This window comes from Lissotriton vulgaris, chromosome 2_1 (assembly GCF_964263255.1).
Source record: "Lissotriton vulgaris chromosome 2_1, aLisVul1.2, whole genome shotgun sequence".
NCBI classification, from domain to species: domain Eukaryota; kingdom Metazoa; phylum Chordata; class Amphibia; order Caudata; family Salamandridae; genus Lissotriton; species Lissotriton vulgaris.
In genome coordinates this window covers 13,448,947-13,471,583 of record NC_141687.1, presented here as the reverse complement: position 1 = coordinate 13,471,583, position 22,637 = coordinate 13,448,947, and the positions used below count along the sequence as shown (strand labels likewise).

General features: G+C 46.0%; 1 protein-coding gene across 1 annotated transcript in view; it reads left to right on the top strand.

The window, feature by feature from the left end:
• LOC147729456 (CD5 antigen-like) overlaps positions 1 to 22,637 on the top strand; it is a 476,949-nt gene that overhangs the window by 189,628 nt on the left and 264,684 nt on the right. The window contains exon 3 of the mRNA XM_086954323.1: positions 2,984 to 3,298. Coding sequence (XP_086810449.1) covers positions 2,984 to 3,298 — 315 coding nt within the window. The remainder of the gene's footprint in view (positions 1 to 2,983; positions 3,299 to 22,637) is intronic.

The window sequence follows — 22,637 nt, the reverse complement described above, 5'->3', positions numbered from 1 at the left end:
GGGACCATCTCACAAGGAAAGCCAGGAAGGGTTCCCCAGCAGTATACAGTGCCAGGACACTCCAAGATGGAGTCACAGTGCGCTTTACAAGTATGCACATCTACACTTACATTTTATTTGCCTCCTACTTTAAGGCTTTCTATGAGGCCATGGACCTGGGTGGCTCAGGGGAGATCCTAGCATATTTGACCACTATTCAAACCCTAAGTTTAGCTGATGAGGATAAGGAGGAACTTTAAGCAGATATATTGGTGACCACTAAGTTACGCCCTGGGAAGTTCCCAGGTCTGAATGGACTCCCTGCTGAATTTTACCAAAAAGGGGCATACCTTTTGGCTGTGCACTTGATAGCACTGTTTAAGGACGTGTCTCAAGAGGGTACCCTCCCGTTAGATCTCAGGTTGGCCACGATCATCCCCATCCATAAACCGGGAAAGCCCCCAGAGGACTGTGCGTCAGGTAATCTCAAACCTGGTGCATCGAGATCAGACCAGCTTCCTACCAGACCGGGCAACCAGACTGAACCTACGGCGGACCCACAATTGGCTTATGGCAGTGCAGGGTAGGGAGGAGCCCCATATGTTCCTTTCCTTAGACACCGAAAAAGCATTCAACGCTGTCCATTGGCCCTTCTTAGAGGCGGCTCTAGTTACGTTCGGCATAGCCCCCAAATTCAGACACTGGGTGGGACTCCTGTATGCGGACCCCAGAGCCCGGGTTAAAATAAATGGGCTATTATCTGAAGACTTCCCTATTCGGAGAGGTGTCCTCTGTCCCCCCTGCTATTTGCTTCACCATTGAAATAGTGGCATGTGTGGTCCGACAGATGGCAGATATATGGGGGCTCCAAATTACACAAAATGATTTAGAGGAAGAAAAGATTTTGCTTTATGCTGACAATATCCTGTATATGTTACCCACCCAGCCGCTATGGTCCCCGCACTGTTCAAGCTCCTGGGCAGGGATGGCTCCTCCTCGGGCTATGCGATAAACTGGCATAAATCGGTCCTGTGTAGCCCGCGACCTGAGGAGTCGTGGGCCCCTCAACCTGGGGCTCTCAAGGTGACACAGATGAGTTTCACGTATTTGGGAATCTACCTAACCACGGATAGAAATCTCTCCTACCAAAAAAAAATTCAGCAAGTCATAACGAACTTTGCAGCTGATGCCCTGAGATGGAAAACCCTCCCCCTCACGATACTTGGATTAGCTGCAATGTTTAAAATAATTACATTGCCCTGCTTTTTGTATGCCCTCCAGAATGAATATTTTCCTCTTCCCAGACAGACGTTTAGGGTGAGAGACGCAGAACTGCGCACACTGTTGTGGCTGAGGAAGCAACCAAGGACAGCCCTGTGTCCATTGCAACGAAACCAGTACAATGGAGGGATATCCCTGCCAGATTTTGAGGCATACTATTGGGTGGAGCATTTGGCACCGGTAAATAAAAGGATCCATGCCCCAGCTGATCACCCCACCTATAAGTTGGAGCAGGATACCATCGCACGCCGTTCTTGCCTGTTCTAAATGGGGGTCCAGGTAGGAGATGATTGCCATGCAAACAACCGTACAGGTATGGGACAGGGCGACAAAGACATTGGGATGGACACGCAAACCGACAAAGCAGACACCGATCTGGGGCTGCACCTGGTTGAGGGAACTCCACAAACTCAAGGGCTTTGGTGGTTGGGATGACATCGGAATTTCTACATTGGGGGATGTGGTGGTGAAGGGGGCATAAATCCTTTCAGACTCTGGCAAAGGAGTTTGGGTTTTAAATATGCACACTGCATCTTCCATGGAGAGCCGAGAGCCTGCTCTTCTCTCCCCTGCCAGAATATGCCACGCTGGAGGGCCACCTATTGCAAGAGCAGATACCCAACAAGACAGTCTCTTTAACGTATAGTACCTTGAATAATAATATTATTATTATTATTATTAAAGGGGTTTGTAAAGCGCTCCTTTACAACGGACTGGAGAAACTGAGAGAAACATGGGAGCAGAACCTGGGCACTATGGACACAGTAGACTGGGAGGCTGCCCTGATGAACCATAGGGAATTGGCGAATAGACCCCGCCTCCGTCCTATCCAGTACAAGATATTACATAGGGTGCATTTGGACAGGGCGTAGCTCCACCAAATCGCCGGGCCAGTGATCCAAACTGTTTGCATTGTAGACAACCACAGTGGGACTTCTATCATATTATCTGGGTCTTCCCCGCCATCCATACATATTGGACGCAAGTACTGGGAGAGATGAATAAGGTGCTAGAGGCCACACTTTCTCTGGACCCTACATTTGTACTACTGGGGATACTGGGGATATCCAATGATATTGACTTGAGTCGCCCACGATTGATTTTTGCACTGTTGGTCTTAGTGGTGGCAAAAAGAGAGACTTGGCGCATGTATGGGGTGCGCCACTACCCCCCCAATTAGGAGAATGGAGGAGAGGAATGCACATTCATATGGCGGCAAAAAGGGTCTCATATAAAGCAAGGGGATATCCACTGAAGTTCTGCAGAATATGGGGGAAATGTTGTCCTTTCACAGTGAATCAGAAAGGTCTATCCTCATGGACATATGGACATATTTTAGACTCTTGAGGTAACGCCTTAGAAGTGTGAGGGTGTAAAGGGAATAGTCGCTGACCATTGTCCGTGTCGGAAGTGTTGTATTACTGCAGTCACTGTGGTAAAAAGCTGATGAGTGGAGCTGAGTCCAAAGAGGCGCCCAATGTATCAACCAGGGACTCTGATCCCGTGCATTCGATCCCATTGGACTCTTCCATTCATATGGGTAATGCATCGTTGGCAAGTGGAGACTAGAAAAGAAAATGTAAATTTTTAAAGGATTTATTCCCTCAGCAGGTCATTTGTCATGGTCATGCCTTACTGAATATTGTATTCGATGAAGAAGATGTTTTATTTTCTTGGTTCCTTTAGTTTGCATTCCTTCCCATTGCTCTGTTATCTCTTCCAGGTCCTGATCAGCTCCGGTTGGTGAACGGCCCCTCTCTCTGCTCTGGAAGAGTGGAGGTCAGGCACAACGGAGTGTGGGGTAAAGTCTGTGATGACGCCTGGGGTCAGGAGGACACGTCGGTGGTCTGCAGACAACTTGGATGTAGAGCTGTACAAAGCTATGGTTATAATTCATCATTCGGGATCAGCCCTTTTCCAGTTCTGATGAGTAAAGTCCAATGCCAAGGAGACGAGTCTGCCCTTTGGAAATGTACCCAGCGAGGCTGGAGTATTAATACCTGTCCAACGGGGAGGAATGCTGGAGTGACCTGTACAGGTAAGAGGTGTGACCTGAAGCAAAATTCCTTTCATAAAGAATACTTGAGTCACATCTGTCAAAATAAAAAGTGACTTACGGTGGCAACCATTTCATCAGGTGGGGCTGGATGAACCATTAAGACCCCTCATTAAATATTAAATATTTTCAAGCAAATAATTATGCACTCTGGAGTCTTTCCCATCACAGTCCCCTTCCCTCCTTCCCTCCCTCCTTCTCTCTCTCCTTCCCTTTCACCTTCCCCCATCTATCTCTCTTCCTCTCCACAATTCTGTCCCCTCCCTCCCGCCCTCTTTTCCTCATTCCTTCCTTCGCTCCAGTCCCCCCTCCTTCCATTTTAACTTTCCTCCACCCTTCCCATCACAGTCCCCTTTCCTCTGTCTATCCCTCCGTCAATTTCTCCATCTATCCCACCTTCCCTCCGCCCCTTCCTCTGCCCATCCCACCTGCGTTCCCTCCTTCTCTCCTCCTCTCTCCATCCATCCCTCTTTTGTTTCACACTTCAGTCCCTTCCTCTTGCCCTCCTTTCCTCTGTCCTTCCTTCCTGCCCTCCCTCCTTCCTTTGCTCCAACCCCACTCCATCCATTCTACCTTCTGTCCCTCCCTCCTGCGCTTTTGTGCCCCGTCCTTCACTCCTTTCCTACCTCCCTTGTTCCACTCCCTCCGTAATCCTTCCCTCTCTCCTTCCCTCCCTCAATCCCTCCTTTCTTCCATCCTTCCCTCTTTTTCTCCCACCCTCATCTCTCTGTCCTTCCCTCCCTCCTCCCCTCCACCCTTCTCTCTCTCCCACTCTCCCTCCTTCCCTCCCTCCTTCTCTCCCTCTTTCCCTCCTCCCCTCCACCCTTCTCTGTCTCCCTCTCTCCCTCCTTCCCTCCCTCCTTCTCTCCCTCCTTCCCTCCTCCCCTCCACCCTTCTCTCTCTCCCACTCTCCCTCCTTCCCTCCCTCCTTCTCTCCCTCCTTCCCTCCTCCCCTCCATCCTTCCCTCTCTCCCACTCTCCCTCCTTCCCTTCCTCCTTCTCTCCCTCCTTCCCTCCTCCCCTCCACCCTTCTCTCTTTCCCTCCCTCCTTCCTTCCTTGTCTCTTCCCTCTCTCCATCCATCCTGTATTCCTTCCCTCCCTCTCTTGCTTCCTCCTTTCCTCCTTCATTTTCTTTGTCACCTCTATAAGCTTGGCACTTGCAGGGTGTCGATGCGGGAGCGGGAGGAATCAGGGAAGAGGGGAGTATTTCTACTAGAAATAAAATAAACACTCACTGTTGTTTGGTTGTGTTCCTATGACTGTCTTGTGGCAGTCTTCATTACCAGGAGTAACCAGTCTTGTGTACAGTGTCACGATATGATCAATCAGCCTTTCTTAAAGGACCTGTCATGTAGGCAGATGAAATGCAAGAGGTTTCAGTAGAGGCAAGAGAAGCCAACTGTGGTTCAACTATCGGCCACCAGTGGGAACCCCATACCACATACACCCCCCACGAAAGACTGATCCAAACTATGGCATCTGGGATGGCAAGCAGATGCCCTACAGAGGGGTTTCCTTATAAAGGGAGAGAATGGGATACAAACAGCCGGAAACAGAGGAGACTAGACTGCACAATAGGTCCAAGTTTGCACCCCTTAACTCAACGACCCCGGTAGTGTACCCTATGGGCCATGAAGTGTCTACAACATGACTTACACAACTAAAGACCTAGACCCAGACTTGCCTTCCGAATGGGAATTGCGTAGCCGACAAATTACAACTCAGAAAGAGTAATCTACTTGGTCCTTAGCCCGCGCGGACTTGGCTATGTGGCATGACTTGCTGGACGGTAAATCCCAGAACCTGCAAACATTGCAGTAACATACGATGAAAAAGAGAAACAACCAAATGAGACATCTGCAAGCACACATTGAGTTGAGCTAGGTTGTACTGGAACAACTTAGGAACAGCAGCAACTAAGAGAAAATCCATTTTAAAAGAAAACAATGACTACAGACACATAGGAAAGGCGTCAACCAAGAGATCCCTCAGAGCGCATTCAGCTAACAGGGCCACTTGGACACACTGCCACCTGAGATGCTCAGCATGGTCATTCCAGGCCAGCAATAAAAACATTCTGCTCACTTCATCAATTCAATTCAATTCAATTCAATTCAAATAAACGTTATTCAAGTTTTGTTTGTAAAACCATAAACGTTACACAGATACAGGTACTTAAAAACAGTTAAAAAAGTTAATACATGTTTTAAAACAATTATTCTGTACAGCTAGTAAATCAACTGAATTAATAAACATGCCAGGTTACACCGCCTATAAACATCCATACAGGTCCTGAAGTAGTGTGGCTCACTGGTTAGAGGCGGCAGACCCGAGAGCAGAGGACGGCCCGGGACCAGGGTTCGATTCCCGGCGCGGCAGGTTTCTGGACCAGGTTCAGCGGACTCGATAATTCTCTCGCCTCGGTGCCCACTCTGATCAGCGATCACACTCGGCAACTCTGGGCATTAGCTTGCCTCATCTTCACTAACGGCCCCACCAGACCGCCGGGGATGCCTGTTCTCACCCTGGAGATACCCATTAAGGGACCATCTCTCAGGGAAGCCAGGAAGGGTTTCGCAGCGGTCGAAGCGCCTTGGGACCCTCTGGGTAAGTAGTGCGCTATATAAATGCCTATACATTTACATTTACATTTCACAGAAGCTTTTAAAAACCCTACTGTAAACAAGATACAGTCTTCTTTCAGGAGTTGAAGATACAGAAGGGCCAGAAGAGCCTGTCTAAAATTCATTCTTTGTAAAATGGGAACCAGAAAGTGCGTACGGGTAATTTCACACAGTTTGCATAAAAACAAAAAGTGCAGCAGATCCTGCGGATGCTGACCGTCAAAGCCGCAGGGAGCTAGCACTTGACCTATGATAACACCCTTAGATCTGGCTAACAGTAAATGGAAGAAGTTCATCTTGAACCTGGTTATCAGAAACTTATCAAATGTTGACAGAAACCCCAAAAGATAAGGTTCCATCATCGGGGTTGTTTTAAGCGTTAAATAAATAGGTTTCGGCACCTCCTTAGCTTCCCTGTCAGCTCTCCTTAAAGTCAGAAAGGCTATCTTGGTTAATTACACATCCTTCTTGACGATAGGGTCAGGGTTGGCAAATAAAATAGAATAGTTTCTCATGGACCACTAAGTTAGAGGTTCCACACGGAACACATAGTAGGCGTTTCAGGAAGTCATTCTCCACTACCTGCAGGGAATCTGCGGCAGTGTATCCCCGGATTTCACTACCAAAGGTGGCTATGGCCAGGCCTTTAGCTTGGTAAACTTGCAGTATAGCTCCTGTTGGTTTTTACCCTATTTTAGAGGCAAAGGTAAAAATTGCAGTGCTTACCCGAGCCAGATCCCCTTTTTCCTCAAAATTAGGGGACCCCATTTAAGTTGGTTGTCAAATAGGACCCCTAAATAGGAAAATACATTCGTACGAGGGATCTTGACTGGGCCAGCACTAAAATGAAAGCTCTTTTTCGATTGTTTCCCCACTTTCATGACGTAGGACTTGGAATTATTGATAGCCAAGTCCCAGTCAGATATGAATCTGGAAAATGTGGTTCAAAGGGATTGCAAACCCATTTCGGTCCTGGATATGAGGACGGCTTCATCCGCATGAAGCAGGATAGAGATGCCACACCGTCCTATGTGAGTCTGAGGCCCCACTCGCTTCGATTCATTTATATCTATTTTTATGCACATCCACTCTCAGCCATGTGCACAGGGGTTTGTTCTTTCACTTAATTATCGACCGAAATAGTCGTACCATATTAGATACCATCTCATTTGCCATGGAATTTCTTGTGCAAAAAACTATGGATTTAGGCCCAGATCCTTGTACTGGGGTGAATGTAAGACATTGATCTACATTCTGTCTATCAAATTGTTTTTTGTAATTTTCTCCATGGAATTTCTTGAAGCATTTGTAGGTTTTAGATGTTGAGTATTTCGATATTTTAACATTTTACACTGCTTTAACATTCTGGATATTTTCAATATTTTAGGTGTACTGCAGGCTATAAAATAACTGCACTCTTCCATGTTTTATATCTTAACCATATTTCACAATCTTACTTGGCATTCCTGCAGTGACGGAGTGCGTGAATCATGTCTTTATTACTGGGCCACCTGTAAACCAGGAACTAGTTCAACTATGGGCGACCTTCGTAGAAAGCACGTTGTCTCGTTTTGGCCCGTGAACCTGTCTGTTTTGGCCGGCCCTGACCCTTGAACCTGTCTGTTTTGGCCGGCCCTTACCCGTGAACCTGTCTGTTTTGACCGGCCCTTACCCGTGAACCTGTCTGTTTTGACCGGCCCTTACCCATGAACCTGTCTGTTTTGACCGGCCCTTACCCATGAACCTGTCTGTTTTGGCCGGCCCTGACCCGTGAACCTGTCTGTTTTGACCGGCCCTTACCAGTGAACCTGTCTGTTTTGACTGGCCCTTACCCGTGAACCTGTCTGTTTTGGCCGGCCCTTTTCCCGTGAACCTGTCTGTTTTGGCCGGCCCTTACCCGTGAACCTGTCTGTTTTGGCCGGCCCTTACCCGTGAACCTGTCTGTTTTGACCGGCCCTTACTCGTGAACCTGTCTGTTTTGACCGGCCCTTACCCGTGAACCTGTCTGTTTTGGCCGGCCCTGACCCGTGAACCTGTCTGTTTTGGCCGGCCCTTACCCGTGAACCTGTCTGTTTTGGCCGGCCCTTACCCGTGAACCTGTCTGTTTTGGCCGGCCCTTACCCGTGAACCTGTCTGTTTTGGCCGGCCCTGACCCGTGAACCTGTCTGTTTTGACCGGCCCTTACTCGTGAACCTGTCTGTTTTGACCGGCCCTTACCCGTGAACCTGTCTGTTTTGGCCGGCCCTGACCCGTGAACCTGTCTGTTTTGGCCGGCCCTTACCCGTGAACCTGTCTGTTTTGGCCGGCCCTTACCCGTGAACCTGTCTGTTTTGGCCGGATGACATGAGGCTGCATTCAAACTCTGCCTGGCCTTGCATCATTAATATGCTTTGTAGAGCTCGATATGCGGAAACATCATATTCACTGAATGAATGCAGTGCTTGTTACAATTTATATTTTCTTGTCTGGAACATCCAATTGTATGTTTTATTTCCAGGAGCGTGCACACAAATGTATTCTGTAGTCCTTTTAATTTACATTTTTACAAACGCTGTGATGCCTAATATATGAAATACATTTGAGATGAGCTGTGGTTCACATCAACATTATAGGTGAGGTATGTCTTTGAGTCCAAAAGCCAAATAAGATACCTGCTGAATTCACTTTCCACACATGGGCTAAACTAATGTGGAGACCACAGCCCGAATGACCTTTGCGACCCCGGCACAAATCCAGGCCTGTATTTGCTAACACTACACACAGTGCAACATAACACAACACAACGCAGCATCCAGGGCTATGCTGCGTGATGGTGGATACCCAACTTTCTGCTCTCGCTCTATAGTGTGGTGTGCTTCTCTTCCCTCATTGTACCTCAGAAAAAACAATTAGGGACATATTCATTGTATTATATGTGCTGCAGAAAGAGAAAGTAAGGAGGAGAAATTAATGTATGTCTCCTTCTTATGCTTCTTCTGGGTCTGCGCACTATGTTGCCACAAGCCCAGGTTCACTGCTTCAGAATCAGCCTGATTCATCAAAGACCCGCTTTGCGAGTCTATAATAGCGATTCATAAGGACTCGTAAAACGGGATTCATGTAAAATAATAAAATGCGATTCGTACATATTCCTTATTTGTGATTAGCAAATTGCTATTTGCAAATAAGGAATAACTCCCCATTCATTTCATTTCATAAAGCTTTATTCGGAGCATAAAAAACATGTCCATAAAAGCACACAAAGTTACAAAAAAACAGAACATTTGATCAATTTAAAAGAAACACATAATACATTATTATCCAGAAGGGGGTGGAATAAATAATTAAAATGATTGAAAACACATACTTTTCCTGGCACCAATTGCTTTAAGTAGGAAAGTAGCCGTAAAAAAAACAGATGTCCGGATGGTGCGGATTATAAAGCAGTTTCATAGAGTCATTAATTGTTCTTACTCCAAATCTTTTCAGCATAGGCTTTATGAAGATTTTCCGTAGTTCACTATACAATTGACATAATAAAAGAAAGTGCTTAGTGCTCTGCTCAGCATTATTATCGCAAGCACAGGGTCCGGTAGGGCGCATTTTTACATTAGGACACGCGACCAGATGATGTACAGTTCCCATCCTCATCCCGGTCATTACAAACTGGTGCGAGACTCTGGTCACCTGTGTCAAGTACGGTTGGAGTCCGATAAGATCATTCATGCTGTTGTACAGCATACAAGTAGAAAGATTTAATTCCTCCAAACCACGCCACTCTGCACAATAGTTCAAAAAAGTGACTTTCAAATTAGACTTGGAGATGTCAGAGGCACAATGTCGGTCATTGGACATATCAAACCCAAAAACCTTTTGAAAGCTATCGATAATATGAGTGACATCTCTATCCACCAACAAGGTTCAGGTAGCAGGCCCAGGCCACACATCACCTTGCATTATAAAACTTTTATCCTGGAATGTAGCCGGTCTGGCTGCCAAGATAAAGGACCCAACATGGGTTGCATACATAAAAAACTATACTGTTCTGTGTTTCCAAGAAACATGGCTGGAAGATGTAAATGTACACATTGAGGGCTTTCAAAGTTTTCTTCAACCGGCAGCCCCGTCGAACAGCGGAAGATCAAAGGGGGGTTTGGCAATTTACATCAGCCTCGCACTTATCTGCCAGGTTTCAAACAGAGAATCTGATAACAGACATATCCAAGCCCTGGTGCTTAGGAGTGGTAAAAGGGCACTCACCCTCATTAACTTCTATAATGCTGTACTTTCAAATAGGGAGTGTAACATCCTCTATTTACACAACTTCTTAAAAGCCAAAGCAGCAAGTCTGCCTCGAAACACCCTTATTGCTGGAGACTTTAATGCGCATCCATGTGGCAATCCTGTAACGACACCTATTGGCCTCTTAGGATGTAATAACAGGTCTGGTTTCCATTTTGACCATTCAACGCGTGGCACTTACGTCAACAACCTAAATGATGACAGGAACTTAACTGTTGCAATGCCCATGTCGGAGGATTCTCATATCTTTTATGTTCCCACGTACACAGGCGGATCTTACATAGATCACATTCTCCTTTCTAGAGATCTTGTCGACTTAGCCACTGACTTTGAAATCCAAACAAGTATCTTCAGTGACCACAACCCTATTTCTATTATAATTGGAGGAGGTATCTTTGAACACCGGAAGTCACAGAATGATTGTGGCTCTTCAAAACCAATAAACGGAAACCGACGTCTGAAATGGTCAAAGGTTAATAGTGACACTTTGTACAGCTCAATTAATATCAGCTGTGGTCAAGAATTTGGTCTTTGTGTCTCTCCTACCACCTCGCCTGAAACAACTTTAAATGCCTTTTCCGTTGTGGTTCATAGAGTTGGTCAACTGTTAACCATACCAGTGAAGGGTCATTATGAATACCAACCAAGATGGTTCGACCAAGCATGCTAAAAGGCCGGACGAAATCTTAAAAAAGCACTAAAGGCTATCCCAAGAGATCCTGTTCTTACAAAGACTTTGGGAACCAAATATAAGACAGCCTTGGCAGCTCGGAAAAAAGAAGTGAAAGCAGGCATTTGGGAATCTCTGTGTGACCCCGCAATCCTGGGTAATAGCTCTAAGTTTTGGAACATCATGAACAAGCCCTTGTTTGATGACCCCAGCAACCCTACGCTTGGAACTAACATACCCGAGGAAGAGTGGGTATCACATTACAGTACAATTTTTAAAAGTGACGAGTCACAAGCGGAATTTGTTTTTAAAACTTCTGAGGAAGACTTGTTGTGCTTTACAGTGGGGGAGGAAGAAAAGGGGATTCAGGGTTTAACCTGTAACAAAGCTCCTGGTCCTGACGGCCTTCCCCCTGATTTATTTAAATCAAATATCCATCTATGGGCCTCAGTCCTCACTGCAGTAATAAATGCTGGAATTTCAATTGGCTGCCCAAAGTCCTGGGGGTCCTCGACCATAGTGCCTGTATTCGAGAAGGGCGACCGTAGTAGCGCAATATGTTACAGACCTATTTCGTTGGTTAATTCAGTTGCCAAGGTGGTGGGGGGTATTATTTTAAATAGGCTGGTAGCATGGGCTAATGAATACAATATAATGTCGCCAATACAATACGGGTTCAGACCAGGCCATTCAACGATAACTCAATGTCTGAACCTGTATTTAATAAACGGCAAATATACCATGGCAAGAAAAGGGACCATTTATATGGCCTTTATGGACTTATCATCCGCTTTTGATTGTGTTGACAGAGGCAGGCTTTGGGAGGTCCTGCAAAAAAATGGGAGTGGAGCAAAATCTTATTAATTTTTTAGCCGACCTCCACTCGGATACAAGAGCAAATGTCCGTTACACCCAAGACATGAAAGTAACCAGGGATTTTACAATAAACCGGGGTGTCAGGCAGGGGTGCATTTTAGCCCCGTTTCTTTTTAACCTTTACATTAATGAACTGGAAGAACATTTATTAAAAACTGGTACAGACTATCCATATATAGGAAGGAAGGGCGTGCCCGTCCTGCTATACGGGGACGATGCCGTCCTAATCTCCAGAACTGCGATTGGTCTTCAAACCTTGTTAGATTCATTTTTTGACTTTATGAACTCCCGAGGCCTGAGCATCAATAATTCAAAATCTTTTACAATGATGACAGGTTTAGGTCCAAAAATAAATATACCCCCACTCAGTAAACGGCGAAAAAATACCGACAACCAAGACTTTTTCGTACCTCGGTGTCCTTTTTGACCATAAATTAACGTGGGCACCAGCAATACAAAATAAAAAGGGTGAGGTAGTGCGTGCTAACGCAGCAATAATAGACTTTGCAAGGAAAATGGGAAACGGTGGCTGCTGTTTTGAAGCTATACCAAGCCAAAAGCACTGCAGTCGCGTGCTATGGGCGCAAAATATGGGGCTCCGTACACTTAGATGACCTTGAGGTCACTGAAAATAACTTTTTAAAGCAAGTCTTAAGGCTCCCTAGGGGTTCGGCAAACTTCCCTGTTCACGAAGAACTTGGTATGCCCTATCTAAGTGATAGGATAGCTGTAAACGCCTTGCTGTGCTGGCTAAATAGCTGATTAAACACAGACATACCCCTCACCAGAAATATCTTGCAAGAGGCACTAGAGTGGGAAGGGAGGTATAAGATCCTGTGGATAAAATACGTTAGAAGATGTTTCCTTAAATTCGGCCGGTTGGACCTTTTCCTAGCCCCTGAGAAAATAACTAAAACTGATGTCATTTATGTGAAGAACACCTTTATGTCATCCAGGTACCTGGCGAGGGAGGAGAGAGAGTATAAGAAAAATAGTGTGAGTTCGCACGCTCTCACAAAAACCTGTCTACATATGGAACCCTACCTAGCTTGGCCTTTGTCGGGATATGAACGCTTTTTGTTGACAAGGTTTCGATTCGATATGATTCATTTATTGTTAGCTGTACCAAGTGGGGCACATAGAGGACAAGTGTTGCCAGCTTGCGGCTGCGACAATAAGTCTCCGCAAGATCTGGCACACTTTTTATTCTTTTGCTCGTACTACACAGTTCCTCGAAATCTGTTTTTAAAACCTCTACTTAAACAGCTGTATTTTGCACAAATCAGACCAGCACTTTATTACCTTCAAATGCTAGATAGTGACTGCACCATGTTTGTATGTAGTTTTTTAAAATTAGCACTTAAATTTAGAAAAAGTATGGAAGGTTAATTAATTTTGCTACTGATAGGAATATCTTTTTAACCTAAATTGTATTTTTATCTCTTTTAAATCTGTAATCCCGCTTGTGTCCGTGTCCATGTGGCAATTCTCCTTTTATAATTATATTGTGTGTTAAATGTTTATGAAATGTACTTTTATGATTGTTATATGTAAACAATCGAATAAAGATATTTTACTTACTTACTTACTATCGATAATATATTTGATCCAAGGGATCTTTAAATGCTGGTCCAAAGTAAAGCAATCATCGATGATGGCTCTGTTCTGGGAGGTACCATCATTCAGCCATACCGAGCGCCACAGTAATAGGGGTCTAAACATAATCATGTCATTCAGGAATTGAATCCCCGTTTCCTTATGGACCAGGTTGTTGGAGGTAGATTTGGGTAAGCACAGGAGCCTTTTCAGAAAATTATTCTCCTCTACCTGCAGACTCCCGGCTGGTGACACACCCCAAACTCCAGCCCCACAAAGGGCCGCAGAAAGACATCTAGACTAACACATTTTTAACATGTCATTAATGCGCCTATTCCCCAACTTCTTGGCAAATACAAATACCCATTAGCACTCCTCATCATCTTTGTTTTAACAGCTTTATGTTCTGTGTCCCAGCTACCGTTTTTAGAGAATGTAATCCCCAAGTAGCAAAAGTTATCAACTTTTTGAACCGGTTCACCTTCTATAGAATAATGGGAATTAACTTTTGTTTTAGATCGTCCTGGCCCACACTCCATCAAATAAGTTTTAGTCCTATTAATCACCAGTTTCCTACTTTTGATGAACTGTACAAACCTGTCCATCAAGCGTTGAAGACCCAATGGGGTCCTGGACAGCAGCACGGCATCGTCCGCATAGAGTAACACAGGGATGTTAAGGTTGTTAGCTTTCGGGACGTCTGCCGTAACTGTCTGTAGAACAGAATCCACCTCATTAATAAAGAGTGTGAAAAGCAGGGGTGCTAAAATGCACCCCTGTCTTATTCCCCTCCGGATCCTGAACTTGCTCGTACACTCCCCATTAGGTCCATACCGAACACTGGTGCATAGTTTTTCGTACAGGCGGGCCAAGAAGTAAACTATACCTTCGGGAGCTCCCATTTCAATCAGTTTGGCCCAGAGTATAGCGTGGTCTACCATATCAAAAGCGCTGCTTAGGTCCGCAAAGCATAAATAAATTGACCCTTTTTTGGCCTGGGTATATTTCCCTACCAAAAGTTCTAAATTCAAGCATTGCTCTATGGTACCACAACCCTTCCTGAACCCAAACTGACTGTTGGTTAAGATCTTGTTGTTCTCTGCCCATTCCTCTAATCTGACTAAAAGGACCCGGCTCATAACTTTTACAGATGAATCCAGTAGGGATATCGGCCGGTAATTTTTTGCGTCGCCCCGGTCACCTTTCTTAAAGATGGGAACAACTATTGATTCTGCCCATGTAGATGGTATCTCGCAACTAACTGCTGCATTAAAGATCTTAACCAGCAATGGGCCCCAAATCTCCAGGGCAGTCTTGTACACATCTATAGGTACCCCATCCGGTCCTTGGGCCTTCCCTCCCTTGCTAGCTCTTATACTATCCATGACCTCTGATATAGTGATATTTAAGGCAACAATAGGCCTGCCATCTCCAGAGGACACCGGTCTATTACCAGAATCAAAGATGATGGGAAAATGTTGGATCCATGATTCCATGCTCACGTTAGATGTAAGCTCTGGCACCTTCTCGTCCTTAAGAAATGGACAGTTCACAGTGGCCCAAAACAGTGTACAATTCTTCAATTCTGCTGCTTGGCTAAGATTATCCCACGCTTCCTGCTGGAGTTCAGCCTTTCTGCGCTTGAGGGTCAAATTCTTATCTGTAGGCTTTACTGCTAGGGCCTCTTTGAGGTCTATCCGGGCGATAGAACAGGCATGGTCAAACCACCCCCTTTTTTGTCTACTCTTGTGCCCAGATACTCTAGTGAACTTCTTATTGATGATTGCATTAATCCTACCAAAGTGATCAATACTGACAGCCATGATTTCGTCCTGTTCGAGAATCGCCGTAATTTCTGTCAAACAGCTATTAATGATAGAATCAGATGTTATTTCGGCTTTATCTCCTTTCCACCTCAACCTGAAACCGTGTGGTCTATGGGGTTCGATATTAACAATAGTACCCAGATCGAGAGTGGGGACAGGTTTCCAGATCATGGCTTCAATAGTTAAGCAGTTATGGTCACTTAGCATAACATCAACCACCTTTGGTTCTGAGCACAGAGGGATTAGGTTAGAGGACATGCACATAAAATCAATGACAGTATTAGCCCCCCTCCCTTTGAATGTCGGTAAACTTTCTCCCAGGTCATTCTTTTCATTTTCCAAGATTTCCATATCGTAATCTATCAGAAAGTTATTCAGGGTTTCTCCATACAAATTATGGGGAAAATGAACATCATCATCCCCTGAACGATCATAGACACCACATAACTTCTGAGATGATAGGGGACAAATTGAAGTATTAAAATCCCCCATAAAAATAAATTCATAAACACCATTAAAAGTATTCACAATATTACTTAGTGCATTTTCTAAGTCATTAATTACTGTGTGCCTAGTACCATCAAATATATTATCATAAAAATTAATCAAAAGTATATTTCTACCCGCTTCTTGTGTTAGCCATAAAATTTTGGAGTGAGCCCCCACTACTACATGCTTTTTCACCAAAATTGGTAACTTGACAGAAATCAAAACCAAAAGCCCTCCTTTAGCTCTGCCAGAGGGCGATGCCAAGGCAGGAAGTTCATAGGATACAAAGCCATCACTGCCCTTATAATTTTTGCACCAAGTTTCCTGTAGGCAAATGATATCAAATAAACTAATAAATTCTTTCCATCCTAAAATGTCCTCCTTGGCCGTCAAGCCTGCAATATTCCAACTGGCGATATAACAAATTTCCCTTTTCCTATTATGGCTAACAATAGGCGGGCCATCACTAAATACGGACATGTTCTCATCTGAATTAGAAAGCTGAATGTTGTACCTAAAATTCTCATCTTCTCCTCCAAGAGGCATACAATCTGTAGTCACATTATTAACCAGTTCAATTTCGGACATAGTTGACTCTCCATTATTATTTCTGTTTACATCCCTCCCAATTTCCGGGCCCTTCTGATGTCAGTCATTTTGGTCCAGAAAACTCAATGTCTGGTACCTGTTCTGGATAGGGACTTGGTAGACCATCCCATTAGCAGGTGAAAAAATACTATCCAAGTGGGTACAAAGTTGGGGGTGTGTGTTATAAATCTGTTCCCGCCGGGGGCAGGGTTCAACATGTGCATAGGCAGGATGGGTCTACCATCCAAAAAACCAGGGCTTAAGGTGGTTAACACAGGTCTATTTCCAATAGATGAAAAATTGAAATTGTTATTAGCCCCCTCCCTACAGTTAGCAGAAGGCAACCTGTTAAGGTGGTTATAAAAATAGCCCAAAGGTCTTGCGATGACATCTCTCTCTGACTGCGTAAGTGCAGCTGCTCTGAGCAAGACCGTTGCAACATGTTGCTGGTGTTTAAAATTTATAATCACACAGTCCCCCCCACAGGTCTTCCTGGTATTACCAATCCAATTGACTCTTTTGATAGATATAATTTGATCAGAGTAGCCAACTGGATAACCGCAGTGACGGTTTAACCATGAAGTTGTTTTGTTCTTTAAGGATTCCACCGACTCCTGGGTATATGGGGCCTGAGTTAGAGCCGGGACATTAGTTAGGACCACAACATAGGGTACACATTCAGGGGGAAGGTCTACTGGACGCCTACATATCCTTACAGGTACCCCATCAGTGCCCCCTATGGCAGCTGGCATAGCTGACACAACTGGCACCGGAACGGTCTTGTCTCTGTTTGGTGGTGGTAGTGTTCTTACATCAGAGTTAGAACCACCAGGCACTACGGTTGCTGGTGCAGCTGCCGGTACCTGCAAAGGTCGGCCCGTATCCTGTACTAATGGGCGTGCCAATACAGGTGTCTCTTTAGGTAGTTGTTTCCCGACATTAGCAATAGGAGGGGCACTATTTACGTGGCGTGGTCGTCCCTTATCTTGTTTGGGATGTGGGCACGTAGTATCTTTAATAATTGATATGGATTTATCCAAATGAACTGCATGCTGATCCACCACAGCCCTCAGTCTCAATACTTCTGCCCACAAATCATCAATTTTAACTAACAAAGGCTCCACAACCATCTTCAATTTATCGTCAATAGTACTCACTAGCAGTTCAATTTGAATAGTATTAATGGAAACACAATTATCTTTAGATGGTGTCCCTTTTTCCTCAATGTTCTCCTAGTGTATGGTGTCTTTTTTATTTTTCCTAGCAGAATGGTTTCCCCGTTTAAGAGCTGTTTTCCTACATGCTCTCATAAATTTTGTAGCCCTAGTGGACTGTTGAGGAGTTCCTTCAAGGGTCTCAGATGGGTTCGATATATCTTCCACCACAGTAAAGTCATCAGGGGCCTCAGTGGATTCAATATTAATACAGGTGTTATCAGTCTCAACTGCTATAATAGTGTCGTTGGTGGTATTTATATCCGCATTATTGGGATCCAAAGATGAAACCAGAGGGAGTTCAGATAGATTACGTTTGCCTAGCGATTTCCTTCTATCGCTATTAATTCTAGTGACTACTTTCAGTAGGTAGCTGTCCGGTAGGGTAGATTGAATTGACATATTGGGAGTAAAACCAAAAATCACGGGCAGTTAAAAAGTTATTAACGGAGTTTTATAAACAATTTGCCACTAGCCCGGCCAAACTGGGCACGTACTCACAAGTAAAGCCAAGGGGGTGGCCCGTCCCGTCCCTGGTCGTCCCCGGACGGCCACAGACGGCCCGCCCTCTGCCCGGGTTCCGCCCGGCGTCGCCCGCGTGCTTGCCAGTGGGCGTGTCACCGCCGAGCCTCCTGGGGGCTGTAGTCTCCTGCCGCGTGAGGAAGCGGTTCTCAGGGAGACTACAGCGGTAAATCAACAGGTGCCCCCAAGTGTCCGCCGTGCTCTCAGAGGCCCCCGCTTGCCTGGATGCTCCTCTCCCTTATCAGCGCCTCCGGGCGCGCTTGCCGGTGGGCGCGTCACCGCCGAGACTCCTGGGGGCTGTAGTCTCCTGCCGCGTGAGGAAGCGTCTCTCAGGGAGACTACAGCGGTAAATCAACAGGTGCCCCCAAGTGTCCGCCGTGCTCTCAAAAGCCCCCGCTTGCCTGGATGCTCCTCTCCCTTATCAGCGCCTCCGGGCGCGCTTGCCGGTGGGCGTGTCACCGCCGAGCCTCCTGGGGGCTGTAGTCTCCTGCCGCGTGAGGAATCGGCTCTCAGGGATACTACAGCGGTAACTCAACAGGTGCCCCCAAGTGTCCGTCGTGCTCTCAGAAGCCCCCGCTTGCCTAGACGCTCCTCTCCCTTATTAGCGCCACCGGGCGCGCTTGCCGGTGGGCGTGTCCCCTCCGAGCCTCCTGGGGGCTGTAGTCTCCTGCCGCGCGAGGAAGCGGCTCTCAGGGAGACTACAGCGGTAAATCAACAGGTGCCCCCAAGTGTCCGCCGTGTTCTCAGAAGCCCCCACTTGCCTGGAAGCTCCTCTCCCTTATCAGCGCCTCCGGGCGCGCTTGCCGGTGGGCGTGTCACCGCCGAGCATCCTGGGGGCTGTAGTCTCCTGCCGCGTGAGGAAGCGGCTCTCAGGGAGACTACAGCGGTAAATCAACAGATGCCCCCAAGTGTCCGCCGTGCTCTCAAAAGCCCCCGCTTGCCTGGACGCTCCTATCCCTTATCAGCGCCTCCGGGCGCTTGCCGGTGGGCGTATCACCGCCGACCCTCCTGGGGGCTGTAGTCTCCTGCCGCGTGAGGAAGCGGCTCTCAGGGAGACTACAGCGGTAAATCAACAGGTGCCCCCAAGTGTCCGCCGTGCTCTCAGAAGCCCCCAAAAGGCCCATAGGAATGAATGGGGAGTTATTCCTTATTTGCGATTAGCAATTTGCTAATCTCAAATAAGATAGCGATTTGAAGAGTGCCAGGGGTGTCCAAAGGACACCCTGTAGCACCCCTTAAATGCAAATTGAAACAGGTGTTGCGCACACACATGTCCAAAGGACATGTGTGTGTGCAACATGCAACTTAGAAAAATGCTTTTAAAAGCATTTTTCTGAGTTTTCGCTATTTACCACAAGGTTTGACCTCGCAGAAAATAGCGGGCCGAAATTGCGAAATCGCAATTTTTAAATGGATGATGAATTGCATTTAAGGAATCTCAAATAGAGATTCCTTAAATGTAATTACTCGCAAAATTGTGAAATCGCTATTACCGATTTTTCCATTTGGGATGATGAATCCTAAATGCAAAAATAGCGCTCGCAAAGGGCCAGATTCTCAGAATCTGGCCCTTTGCGAGCCGATTTCGGCTTGATGAATCAGGATGTAAATTCTTAAAATGTATACAAAGCTCCTCGCTATCACAGTTTAAAGCACCCCAGAGCAAGGCGCTACTTGACATTTTTAAAAAGCCACAGGCGGCTATGCAACTCAGACTGTCCACTCAAACCAAGAGTGGAAATGCAAAGCGTAGAACAACACCTGTGGCAATCATAAACCAGTGGCTTATGGACAGAAGGTAAAGTAGAGTTGAAAGATGCTCAGAACGCACATGCCGAGTAACAGTAAGAATTGAGGTCTGAAATGACTTATTCGTCAGTCAAGCAAATGGCACCACAAAAAACCCCGATTGGGGTGCAACGTTTGCGGTCTCTGAAGAATCTCAGAACTATTCAGCGCATTGGGGACCAGCCCAAGATGGCAGACGAGTGAGTCACACTGTCTTTAGTCGCCCCACATACAGCATCCGCAGCGTGTTTCCTCTCCCCACCTTCTGGTGCTCCTCTTTGTGCGGTCGGACCAGGGACTGTGCAGAGGCCAGAAAGGAAAGCGTGCGTTGCAATGGGGTGAGGAGGTCCAGAGAGGCACCTGCAGTAGCGGTCGCCGTTGAAAAGAGCGTCCAAAGGATGGAGCAGCAACAGCCCCTTGCGGCGAGTACCAGGGGCCTTGGTGGCTGGCACTCCCGCGATGGCTGCCCTTCTCCGGCGGAGCATGGGCAAGGACTGAGAGACGACAACAAGAAGTCTTTTCTTGTAGTTTATTGGCGAGGAGCAGAGCAGTCCAGAGGGCCCAGGGAATGGCCAAGAACTGCCCAACTGGACAAATACAAACACTCTCAGAACAGGAGGAAATAGGTGAAAGAACTGTGACAACACAAGGTTCAAACCACTGTCATATCATTAAAAGTACACTGGAAATACCAACGAAACTGGAAATAGCAACAAAACATATAGTACAAATGATATTAATAATTTGAGGAAATATACACAACACCAAATATATCCCCTTCAACTAAGTACTGACAAAATCAATTTTGTTTTAAATCTCATCCAAACCATTGGCGGGCGGACATCATGAATATTTCCAGTAGTCGTAGAATTGTGTCTCTTGGATTTGGCCTTTCTTCCCTACACGTAAGGCTTCAACTTCTCAATTCCACACACAGGCAAGCATTTCTCTTTCAATAATGGAATATCTAATTTCAACATCTTTCATTCTTCTTGAGGCAAAACCAACTGTCACTTCTTTGCAACCAACCATTTGGGACAAAACTGCCCCCCCCCCCCACCATAGGAGCTGGCGGCACCAGGGACATAAGTGTCACGACCTTAACATCTGCTTGAAGAGCCGGAGCAGACAGATCGCTGTCCTTAATAGCTTGACAATGCTCTTGACAGGTAGAGGTCCAACTAAAGTCAGCACTTTTCTTAAGAAGACCTCTGGATCATTTTGTCAAGCTTGCAAAAATCCACACAACCCATGAATGATTTGAGTTGTTCTTTATTAGCAGGGTGAGGCACCTTGACAATGCCATCAACAATGCTGGGCTTTGCGTTGACATCCTCTTGAGAAAGAATGTGACCCAAATACTCACTTTCATTGACTGCAAAGATGCATTTCTCATCTCTTAATGTTACACCATCCCTTTTTAGGTCTCGCCTAAGCAGTGCGCATGCACTGCTTAGGAGAGAGTCCTAATGCCATCGGCACAGCTTGCAAAAACATGCTCGCATTGCTTGCAATGGCAACCTATGCACATCTGGCAATTTCCTTGCAGAGTGTGCAGCGCCATATGTTGGCGCCATATGGTCGCGCCTTGCTGCACGCTCCCCCAAGGGATTCACGCAGGCCCCTCTACTGCTACTGCCGCGCGAGGCACGCGCTTGTCCTTTTAAACTTGTACCTACGAATATATGAGTTTTTTACTGGTCTGAGATTTTCTCCAATGTTTCTAGCTATGTTTAAATTAACCTTTTAAGCCACGAAAATGTCTTTTTTGGGGCAAGGGTTAACTAAATTGGCACTTAGTTTCATTTGTGTGCACCTGGCTTTAAAACTGGGGGAGTGTGTGGAGTTTTGTTTCCTACTCTGATCATCCTTTTATCATCTGTCGTTTGCTCCCGCGGGTCAGTTGCTATTGCCGTAGATGATAACAGACTTGAATCCAGTCCCTCTGAGTAGACTCAGTGACTGCATGTGTCCCACAGTGGTTCGTTAACAGACATTCGAACAGAGCTGCGCATGTGGGTATCGTCACATGTGGTTCTGAAGGATTCTGTCACAGACCTGAGTCTGCTTGAGTATAACCATAGGCAGGTTAGTGCGTTTATTAATTCGTTTATATGTATTTGGTTGTAAATCCTTTGTAATGGTTACTATTGTTTGGCTTGCGTGTGTTTTTTGGTGGTTTTTTTTACCAATTCGGGTTTGTACCATACGAAGGAGTAGCATGCACGTTTCTTGGATTGTCATAGGTGTATGAAGTATTTGAGCAGGCCTTCTATGCATCGCTTTCTGCATCTACCGCCCTCCAAAATCGCAGAGCCAGATTACGGGTGCACCATTGATTCTTGAAGCAACCATCAGTGGTGGGTTTGGGGTGGTTGTATTAAGGGATCCAGAGATATTGCAGCCAATCAGTGGATTTGAGCTATCCCTGGGGGCTCTCCAGAAGGACTGGTCTCTACGTCAAACCATGTCACGGGGCCAAGGATCCGCGTTCCTCACCAGGGGCCCAGCATGGTTCAGCCACCCAGCCCTGGTGGGGCTAAGAGTTAGACTAAGTTTAGTTTCGGGTCACCATTCTACACACACACAACCTGTGTAAGTCACATTAAAAGTCGATATCAATATTCCAAATATCCCAGCCCGCATATGATCGACTTCCAGTTAAGTGTGCAATCAATGTACATATGATATATTTACATGGATATTGTATGTTGTGCTCTTTGGTTACCTTCAAATTGATTCTGTGGACTTGTGGGTCTGCTCTGTGTCCTTCTTGCCTGTGGGCCCAGGTGTCTTAAATAGATATTCCACTTGCGGCCTGTTTCAACTTAGTCTAGACAGATGTG